Source organism: Nymphaea colorata, chromosome 4, assembly GCF_008831285.2.
Source record: "Nymphaea colorata isolate Beijing-Zhang1983 chromosome 4, ASM883128v2, whole genome shotgun sequence".
NCBI classification, from domain to species: domain Eukaryota; kingdom Viridiplantae; phylum Streptophyta; class Magnoliopsida; order Nymphaeales; family Nymphaeaceae; genus Nymphaea; species Nymphaea colorata.
The window spans coordinates 12172959-12184437 of NC_045141.1; the positions used below are offsets into that span (position 1 = coordinate 12172959).

The 11479-nt window shown below is 42.0% G+C and overlaps 1 protein-coding gene across 1 annotated transcript; it reads right to left on the reverse strand.

Annotated features, from left to right (window-relative positions):
* Positions 1-761: 761 nt before the first annotated feature.
* Positions 762-2829, reverse strand: LOC116253647 (leucine-rich repeat extensin-like protein 5). Its single transcript, XM_031628578.2, has one exon. It carries the CDS (start codon positions 2522-2524, stop codon positions 1013-1015), a length of 1512 nt encoding a protein of 503 aa, XP_031484438.1. The 5' UTR covers positions 2525-2829; the 3' UTR covers positions 762-1012.
* Positions 2830-11479: the final 8650 nt, after the last annotated feature.

An 11479-nucleotide genomic window follows, 5' to 3' on the forward strand; every position in this document is an offset into this window, starting at 1 on the left:
TGCTTAATGTTTTACTTAGTATATCTTCATAAAGTGATGATATGGTTGATTACTTAAAACGAAAAACATGTTGCGTAAGAAACATATGCGCTACAGTAGGTAGAAAAGTTTCAGCAGTGAAAACAAGGAGGAGTTCATTTAACACCGTCTTTTCTACAATTTTAGTTACGTAGAGCACGGTTCACAGCAAATAAGCAATGATTAATGCATTTATGCGTTGACATTATATAAGTGAAATACGTAGAAGGAGGCCCTTTGAGGTGTAAAAATCCAGTCAACAATTGGGAAACCCATGGATATACATACGAAACTCCATGTTTCGTGATACATTTGAGTTAAGATGAAATGGAGCTCAAGTCCCGCTCTTTTCTCCCTTATCAACCATAAGAAGGTAACAGTGGGAAGTTGGGAACTGCATCTGATTGATTCTTAGCAGAGGCAGCCGCAGGTTGTAAAACAGTCACTCGTGATTTTCTACATGGTTCTAGCGTCATTCCAACGGCGACAAGCCATTAACCGATGAAAGCGATATTCGAAAGCAACCTCCGTGTGAGACTCATAATCTCTAGTCCATCCCACGCGGCCGATTCAAGTGTGGACAGAACACAGCTTTTAATTGAGCGAGTGAAGTATCGATGCAGTCACCATCTCATTATAAAAATTCCAAAAACGAAATACTTCCCGAGTAAAGCTCTCTTACTTAATGATTAATATAATTCTAGAACATGCATGAGACCGGTTCTTGGTTTGGTGGATGCAGCTTCTACAAACAATTATTTTAAGTACGTATTTCACGTTAAATTCATACAACGCCACAGGGAATTTAACGCACAAAACAGTCTTGGAAAATATATTTCACGTTATATACGAACAACACCATGCAAATCATCACGCATCGGGAAATTTGACGGTGACCGGAGGGCGGGAAGGAGAAAGCAGACGGAAAAGAGAGCGCGGAGCTGAGAGCTGGAAGCGGGCGGTGTGGTCTTTGGTGGGGTGGAAGCCTCTGAAATCAACCCTGGGAGGACGGCCTGCTCCTGCCACCATCCTGGCTGGGCTGATTAGGCGGTGGCTGTGGCTGGCGGAGGTCGACGCCCATCGCGTGGTAGGCCGATGGCGCCGCCCCCGGAGCAGGGGTGTAGTAGACCGCCCTGGCCCCGCCTGACGAGTCGTAAACGACGTGTGAGAACGCCGGCGGCGGGTCTATCCCCTGGCGCGGCGCCCCCTCCGGGTACGGCTGGGGGACAGGGCCCATCTTGGCAGCGGCGGGCCCCATCCCGTACGGATCCACCACGAAGCCTGCGGTGGCAGGGTGAGGTTGCGGCTGCGCCATCATCTTTGGCGGCACTGCGAAGTATCCCTGCGGACGGTTGGAGCTCGTCGGATACAATCCAGCCGTCGCCGGCGGCGGCGGCTGTGGTTGTAATATGTAGACCGGATGTTCTGGTGCCGGCGCTTGACGATCAGGCATCGACGGTGCCCAGTAGGCCGATCCCACGGGAGGAGCGCTCGCCTGTTGCGGTGCCGGTGGAGCCGGGTCGTACCGGTTCTTCTCCTGGACTCGCCCGTAGTAATCTCCCTGTGATGCGATTGCAGCGCCACCGCTGGGGCCCTCTCTTGGAGGGTATGCCGGTGCCGACGGAAGGTTCCGGCCGAGGGACTCTTCTTGCTTTCGCTGGAACATAACTGCCGCTTGGTGCTCCTGGTTCGCAATTTGCATCCTCTGGAACTCATGGATTTGCCTCTGAAGCTCCGCCGGGTGCATGCCGGGAACTACGGTCGCCATCGTCGGCTCCGGCGAAGACCGCTGGTCCCGCTTAGCCGCGGGGATGACGGTCGGCTGAGGCAAGTAGTCCCGCGAATCAAGGAGAGGGGGATTGGCGACCGCCGGAGCGGAATCGGGGACCGGAATCTCGTCTCGCGGCCGTCCGGCGGGCCCTTTCTCCAGGTTGAAGAGAAAGTCAGGGCTGTCTGATGATCCCGTACTGCGATTCAGGCCCTGGACGGGGGCAGAATTCAGCGCATCGACGAACCACTTCTGGTCGGGCTTGCTCTCGGCGCCGGAACTGGGAGCCGAGGGAAGCGTGGGAGCGGAGTCGACGGGGAAGAGGAAGAGGCGGAGGCGTGCCGGCTTGGAGGCGGATCCCCTGCAAAGGCGATCGTACTCCATCATCAGGTGCTCGAGGTCTTCGTCGTTGGTGACGGAGATGAGGGCGTCGAGGTCCTCATCCGGGAGCTGGTACTTGAACGACACGTTGGTACTCCACTGGGCGGAGAGCCGCACCACCACGTCGTCGAACTTGGCGTCGCGGTCGATGGAGATGATCTTGGTGTCGCCGCCGATGTAGGCGAGCTGGTTGTCGTGGGGACGAGGGTGGATCTTCCCGCCGAAGCTGCAGATGAACTTAACCTTATAGTTCCCCGCCGACGACTCGTCCCATGGCTGGTTCTCGTCGTCGATATCGCGAGACCTCGGCGACGAGTCCCTCGACCCACCGCAAGACGAGTACGTGAAGCCCTCCATCTCCTCTTCCTGTTCTGCTCAATCGATCGACGGAAAAAGTAAACGACTGGAAGAAGCAACCCCTTCTTTCTGCTGCTGCTGCTGCTCCTGCTTCCTTCCTAGATATGATTGAACTGATGGTTGGCTTCTAGACGACGGCAGATGAGGGGGCTTTGACGGAGGAGGGAGGGAACCAAAAAGTAAGGGGGAAAAGGAGAAGGTTCGCTGTCAAGAAGGGACCCGCGGGAGGAATTAATTAGAGGAGAGGATAATGGTGGTGAGGGGTGGTGGCGCTGCAGCTGCCGCTGGTGGCGTTGGAGAGGGAAAGGCTGAAGGGGAAGGAAGCCGATAGAGAGTAAGGTAGAAGCAAATGGTGGGGTCGGGGTTGACGTGGTGGGTTGGGGGCGGTCCCACCCAGCCGAAGAGTCAAGCACGCAGCAGGTGGGGTTGGCGTAGGGCCCGTCCGCTTTTAATTTCTCTTCATCCTCTCCTGCTTCGACCGGCGTTTCCGGTCGATGACGTCGTCCGAAGCCGCGACCGGCCGGGAAATTACTGATATAATAATTTCAATTGTGTTGATATATGTTTTCACATAACTTTTTTTTTTTAAAATATATTTTTGCCCCGCTCACGTCCGGACGGGCAGATGATTCATAATTGGCAGAGCCAGATGTCCATTGGATCGAGGATCAGATTTTTACAACACCGCTCTAGACCATTTCAAAGGAAAGAATGTTGTTTTTGATTTTCCAAACTTCTTGGTCAAATGAGAAGGTGGTAGAATTATTAGCTAAAAGACATTTTTGCTTGACTTTGACGTTCTAAAAGGGAAACCCCACGTACATTTATCTTCTGTTTGCTTAGGAAATTTAGATAGAAGCTGCTGCTACAGCCAAAATACTTCAAACACAGTGGCAGAACCAGAAAATGTTGGATGAAAGGCACATCTATCCATCTCTCTAACTTAGTAACTTGAGGTTTACGCATCCGCTGCAACTTGAGTGTGGTGCAGGCACCACATCTAACCGGACTTAAGTTTCTAAGGGCTGGTGTGGGCGGTGCATGTGGCTGAGCCTGGGTTCATTATATGAGTTTTTTCAAGGGTTGGTGTGGGCAGGGGGGACACCTGCCCTCACCTAACTTGGGTTTAGGAGGCAGTAACGTGGCAGTGGTGCGGGTGTGGCTCGTATAGGTTAATTAGCTTCATTATAATATAAGTTTTCTCAAGGGCTGGTGTAAGCGCCACATGTGGTTGGACCTGGGTTCATTAGTTCTGTTACAGTGTAACTTCAATGCCCACACCAGCCCACAGAGATAGCTTTGTTAATGCTTCAAAGTGGCATCAGCTTAACCGGGCAAAAGATGAAACTGATGAGTACTGGTTTAAATTCAGTAAACCCACAATCATTTTCTTTCCTCTTTCCTTCTTAATTTAGACTATTGAAGGCATCGTCCACAAGTCCAATCATTTAGTTCAGTCAATCATACTATCCTCATTACGGTCTTCCTTCTCTCTTTCTCCCTCTTGTTTTTGTGTGTGTGTGTGAGAGAGAGAGAGAGCTTAGGCCAAATCAGCTGTGGGCCTTTATCTGTTGAAACATGTGGAAATCTTACTCCTTAGCTGCAAACCCTAGGTGCAAGGGAAAAGGAAAGAAGAGCATGGGCTTTCATTCAGTGGGATAAACCTCCTCCTCAATATATATATATATATATATATATATATATATATATATATATATATATATATATATATATATATATATATATATATATATAAGAGAGAGAGAGAGAGAGAAAGAAAGAAATTGGTAGAAGCTAGACACTTAGGTTAGGGATAAAACTAAACCCTTTAAGTTTTGGTTATAGAATGATTTTAAATAAAAACATAAGCATCTTAATATATTTATAAAAACTATTTTGATCTAAAACATGCTTTGATTCAAGTTGTTTTTATCAAAAATGTGGATTGTTTTATTATCAAATTGTTGATGCTATGTGGGCCATTCATTTTTTCCTTATTATGAAAACAATATCAAAGTATATCAATTGATCAACTTAGTATTTTTTATGCATCAACATATTGTTAAATCATATAATAAGGTTAGATTGTAGATATTTTAAATATCAAAATTAAAGCGTCTATCTTTTATCACTTACTTAAGCATCTAATTTCTATCAATATATATATAAGAAAATGTCAATCACCTTTTTTTCTCTCAATTTTTGGTCAGATGAGTGACTCTGAATAGATATCACCTCATATATATATATATATATATATATATATATATTCAAGAGGTTATTTTTGTATACAATCATTTGGTGTTACAAGCAATCTTCCCATAAATCACATCATATCGTTGTGGAAGGATGAAAGTGGGAGGTGATTGTGAAAGGCAAGGAAGTTAAGATGTTTTCTCCCCATATATGTGTGGACTCTGGAGCCCATACACTTTTTACTAATCACCCCCAGCAAAACACAAAGGGTCCTTGGTTACCTTGACTTTTCCTTTTTTCAGTCAAGAAAATAGAAAGTTGGAGCCCCAAAGGCTCTGTCTGAGCATGTCAAGAGTATGCATTATAAGGTACTGTTGAACTATTGAACGCCCTCTTCAACTGATGGTGATGCTGTTCCCTACGACTCTATCGGATTGGAAGGTGTTGAAACAGAGTTGCCAGTTGATAGATAGTTTTTGTCCGGAGGCGTAGACCTTCGCCGGTTGGCCTGAATGTCTTGATTCTTGTGGATTGTTACTCTTCTGAACTGCAAACGCCATCAAGATTTCGAAGTGTCTTAAACCTAGAGGGCAAGGAAATGAGGTGGCTTCACCTCTCACGGATAGCCAGTTGATAAATAGTTTTTTTCTCCAAGCAATTCAACGACCTCTCAAGAATTAAGTACTCTTAATTGCAAGTTGGCCTTTCTCATAAATATCTGGATGATCTGATCATCAAAGACGATGGAGATGTTACACAGACTCGCTCTCTCTTCCTCTTTCTGTCTCTCTCCTACCCACCGAAAAAAAAAGAAATTATCTTGAAAGATGATGACTGAGTCTTGAAGGTGATTAAATATCAAGCCTGTCTCGGACTGGTGGGCCTGATGCATGGCACCCCGCTTTCGAAGGCCCATCGTGATTGTAACTGCATTAATTCATGTCTCACTAGCTTTCCATTAGCATTTTGCCCTTTGAGTTCTCACTTTCCGTCCAACCTAAAAATTTGTTTTGCTTTCTCCAAGATTCTTTCACATGCATGTCTCCCTTGAATGCGATCCGACGGACGATGTGGATGGATCTCTAAGGAATAACTTTGTTACATATATGCACTCCAACAGAGGAGGAGGATGGATCTCTGAGGAATAGCTTTGTTATATATATATATATATATATATATATATATATATATATATATATATATATATATATATATATATATATATGTATGTATGTATGTATGTTTGTGTGTGTGTGTGTGGAGAGAGAGATACAGAAATTCAACCATGACTTGCTTTATATTTGTCAAATTGTTAGCTAATGACCAAACGACCTTGATGCTGCTCTTTTCTTTTTTCTTTTTTTCAATTTTTTCTTTCTCTTCAACCCCTCCCTTTCTTCCTCCACTGCCTCCCTCCCTCTTTTGTGCACACCAGGGGCAGCCGCCCTTGGTGGGCACACTCGAAGGAAGGAGGGAGGTCCTATTTCGCTGCCACTAGCCAGCACAGTGCGTCCCTGGTGGGTAGATTATTTCATCCATCTTTCTCCAAATAACTGTCTGCCTCCCTCCCTCCCTCAGGTTTGCCCACCCGCTGACAGATTTCGCTAGCCGTTAGCCTGCTGATGGAGTGCTCTTATAAAACTTCTCATTTTTGAAGGGGCAAAACATATATAAATAAGTAAATAATTATAAAAAAATCAATGTAAAAATATGTAAAAATAAATAAAAATTTTGTTGTTAGCATAGTTGTCCACACCAGCCCATATGTAGCTCCACTACTGGCAGGTCGCCGTTGGAGTCTGAGCATGGTGGACAGTCTATGGGGTGGTCTGTTCAGTGAGTGGGTCAAAAGGAGGAGACAAAGAGAAAGAGGGAAGAGAGCGACAGAGGATGAAAGATGACCTTTTCATGCCCATCGTTTTTTTTTTTTTAAGCATCGATCTCAGCCATTCGAAGGGGCAGGATGAACGGCTGAGATCAGCTGTCACCATAACTCTATTTTACTAGAGTCATGATTTAGTCATGATCAACAGTATTGTAGCCTATATTTCTCTTACCTTAGTTTTAGTTCCCTTGGGACAAACAAGAAAACAATTTTGTTTTTCTCTTTGTCAAAATTACGCTTCCAACAGTAATTTTCCACTTCAAAAAGCATAACTGGTCGGCAAAACAGCTCACTTTCAATTGGACCAAGGTTTGAATCCAGTGGCTGTCACACTTTGATGCGTTGTTGTTCATAAGAGTTGCAAATGGTGGCAAGTGCAACTCTAGAGTTTAAATAAGTATTGTAGGTTCACCAAGACTCGGAGTAAGCCAAAACCTTAGAGGCATAAAAGTATGACTTTGGAGTTTTTATGTGTAAGGTGGTTTCCCTAAATAAACATTAAAAAAACCATAATTTTCAAGTAAAATCTCAATCTAAGTGGTCAAAGTGGTTGAGATTAAACCATGCTTTCAACCATAATGCTTTCAATTGGAGAAAATATGCAGAATATAGTTAATCATAAGAAGTGTATATTACATGTGCAATGTTTTAATATGTGATCATTTGTAGTTTTCTGAAATAAATGATATATATTCTGTTGAATCTATATCATTATTTTTGGGTTATATTGATATTAATAAATGTCCCAATATAAATAATTCCATGTTCTAATTAAAAAGTTTCTAAAGTGCGTGATTCGTTCAAATAACCTAAAGGAGAATTAACTTGTGTTATTTAGTAGGAATTATTATTTCTTCACTAATCACACACATAATTAGGTGTCAGTTCGTATATAAAGGTGATTTTCATAAAACTTAACTGTCAAATGCTGTATGTCTTAAGGGGCATAAGTTAGCTGGTTGGGTTGGCAGGCAGACGAGACACCAATCCTAGTTTCATTCCCATGGGCATTATGCTCTTGGGTTAATAAGATATGATATATGTAGTACATTGTTCGGGTAATTACACATAATGTATATGGTACCAAGTTAAAGGAACATTGTCGCTACTCTATACTCCATAGCCATAGACACTAAGGAGATGGCTAGGAATAGGAACATTATGTTATTATCCTATGTATCTAACATAAAAACTAGTTAGATTCATTGGACACTTTGAAAAGTGATTTATGAATCTGCTCTAGCTTTTGAAGTAAATGATGGAACACTAATACACTATTAGGGTTCTGAAACAGCCCCTAGGGGTACATATGGGGAAAGAGGACAGCTTAAGCTATCACTTGGGTCACAAAATATTCATTTCTCTCACTTGAGCTGTTGTATACTTATACGCGTGCCTAGACTTCTAGGTACAAAAAAATGGTTTCTCTCAATGTTTTGATTGACTGGGAGTAAATCCCACTGCTTGAGTGAAGGCCAAAACCCCTGCCCCACCCTTCTTATAGGGGTTGCTCGCGTGTCTAGACTTATAGGGGCTTCGTTCTATATATAATCACTCATTTATACCTTTTCTGTGCTTTCTTTTTTACATTATATTATTTCGTACATTAAGTTTATTTAAGTTTTTATGTCCAACATCATTGATCGACCAAAAGCAAAGCTTTTTTTCTCTAAATTTCACGTACGGCTTTTACTAAGCAAAGAGCAGACCTTGTCCACGTTAGGGTAAAGTAGAGGATGGACATGATACTTATTTTTAATGTTTACTTTAAAAAAACAGCCTTTGACATAAATCCCTGGATGCCATACCCCTACCAAGGTTGAGTTTTTTTTTTTTTTTTTTTTTTTTTTTGTAAGTCTTTCAACTCTTGTGTTTTGCTTGCCATTGTTTTACCATTTTAAATTTGCATGTAGTTGTTTTCTTTTTTTTGCAGCATGGAGAGTTGACTCAACAGAAACTCAAAATAGAGACTGACTGTTTACCAGCCCCTGCCCCATTGACTGAGTGAGTCCCTATAAAGCACATAGCAAGCATATTAAGTGGCCTGGTTTTCCTGTGAGTTCCTTAATTTTCATTAAACAAAGTAATCTAATCAAGATCTTGATTTACTATCTTAAGTAAGTGAAAATTTTAATTGGTTAGAAAGCCCAAATTAATTTGAACTTAAAAAAATGAAAAATGTATAACAGAAAAGGAAGGAGGAGGATCAATCCAACTTCCACAACTGAATATAAAGGAAAATAAATGCGCCCAATTTCTAGCAAAAACAAATGAGATAGAGAGATTGTAGTGAAATTTATCTGTCTTTACTAGAGACTATGGTCGCTCACATGCTATTGTGGCTGGGAATTACATTCAGTTGAATGAACTTACAAAGCATATTTAAGTCTAGTTCTCCAGTTCATTAACTCATAAGTTTAACTCAAATGCTCATGTTTACCATGAGGCGTGTCTAAAGTTGTCAATGGATTGGATTTGGATGGGATAGTCCACTTAATTGCTTCAAAAAGGTTGGGTATAACAAAATTTGACATCTGATTAAAAATCAAATGAAATTTAGATTTGAAATTTGACATCTGATTGGATTCAAGTTTGGAATCAGTTTTAAGTAAATATCCTGTCAGGTTTGTGTTCATAGATTTGGATTTGGATTTTTAGCCTTAAATGGATATTCTATATTCGATATTCATACACTTTAGATGTCACTTTTTAACATGAAATCAACAATGCGAGGAATGGCGCCATTGGTGTAAGTCAAAATTGAGCTGCAATTTTTGTCTTTAGTTTTAGGTTATAGCACCGTGGATATGTATATAACCTCCTTGAATACGTCGTCATAATTTCCAATTTAGTTATCGAGTTTCATATCACGCAACTTTGAACTTTAGTTATATATACACATTTGTTTAGTTATGAACATGTAACTGCTTATATGGCTTTATTGTAAGCAAGTTTCTATTTGCAAATGTATTTTCTAGTTTCAGAACTTATTTCAATCGTCACTTGAAATAAAAAAAATATAACTCTTTACGACGCATGACAGACTAGCCGAGCTGAGCCAACTCGAGGTTGGCTCAACACATAAAATGATAAGCTCAAGATCGGCTCGAACTTGAGACGAGCTCGACAGAATAGCTTGAACCCGAGCTTGACAGAAAACCATCAACATCGAGCTCGAGCTCGACTCATCGAGCTAGTTTGAAGCTCGTTCAAATGATCTACCCCACTACCTAGTGATCCCTCGACTGTTCGTCTTCTTTGTGGAGACACCATAAACAGAGAGGGAGAGAGGTGGAATAAAGAGGGGATGCTCGACGAATCAAGGGTTTTTGAAACCCTCGATGTCAGAACCCTCGATCGAACCCTTGAACAAGAAAGGGTTCAATTAACGGTTTCTTAAACGTCTCGTCTCTTTCAAGCTTTCCCTCCTCTAGTCATTTGCCCCCCTCCTTTTCTCCTTTGCAGCATACAAAGCTCGAAATCGAGTGTGGTTAACAGCCACCCATGCATGCACTTGTTTGGGGAAGCAACTCATGTCTTCGTCAATGGTTTCTCAAGGAGAGAGAGAGAGAGAGAGCACTGTCGCCTTTGACAAGGAAACCCATTGCTGATCGGTGCTGCAGTTGAAGAACCGTTTGGCCTCGAAGCAAGCATGGACGAGAAACAGAGAAAGTGAGGAGGAGAGAAAACAACGTGAGAAATGAAATGAACCAGCGAAGAAAAAACAATAAAAAGTCATTTAACAAGCCACATCAAGTTAAACGACTGTTGCGTTCAATGAACTGGAACTCGAACCATTTAACGAGCCGAACCATCAACTCGAGTTCGATTCATTTTACTGAAAAAGTGGGGTCGAACTCGTTTACCAGCCGAGCTCGATGTTCAGGCCTTAATGGCAGTGCATCGGTAATGTTACCGATGCTTCGCTGCATGTCTGCCAAAGATTTACCAGCGTTTCTCTAAACATTGGCATACTTTTGATCGATGTTCGGAGAATGTCGGTAATAATCCTTACCAACGTTCAATAAACGTCGGTGAGCATTATCACCAAAGTTAATAAACTTGTCCGTCATATTCAACTATGTTCAGCAAGCGTCGCTAAACAACATCTAGATGCGGCAGTGGAATGTCGGTGATAGTTGTCGCCAACATTTTGTTCGTCGACATTCTTGTCACCTTTACCTACTTCTTTTAGCCGGTGGTAATATATTTTGTCGTGGTTGTTAAATATATATAACAAGCTAGCCAAGCTTGAAGATCAATTCCCAATCATCCGGCCGGCCATTTGCAGGCCAACCACGAAGGAGTAATTATCTTCAATTAAAACATTATGAAAACGCAAGCACTACGTAAAGCTTATGGCCGTTGTTTTGTCGTGAATGAGGATAATTGCCAGCCGGCTATACCACTGAAAGATAGTGACGTCCAGCCACTGAAACGCATGTAAAAGAAAAACGAATGAGAATAAAAGGAAGGTTGGGTTTCCTTTTCAAAGAAATTTATGAGTAAGAATTCTTGGTTAATTTGATACGCAAAACCAAGTTCTTTAACTTATTTTATGGCCCACTATTATTAGTGCATCAATTGCTTGTCCATTTCTAGTGGCGACAACATGTCTTTGGTTGGTGAAACAAGTGCATCTTGTTATGTCCCACAACTGTATAGATAAACTACTATATATATATATATATATATATATAGATATATATATATATATATATATAGATATATATATATATATATATATATAGAGAGAGAGAGAGAGAGAGTCAATGTTGTCTCAGAGTTACTAGATGGTTAAAGTTTTGAAAGTTGTTCCAAAAAGAACCATAATCATCATTAGAGACACCATAAACCGTCGCTTATAGAATATG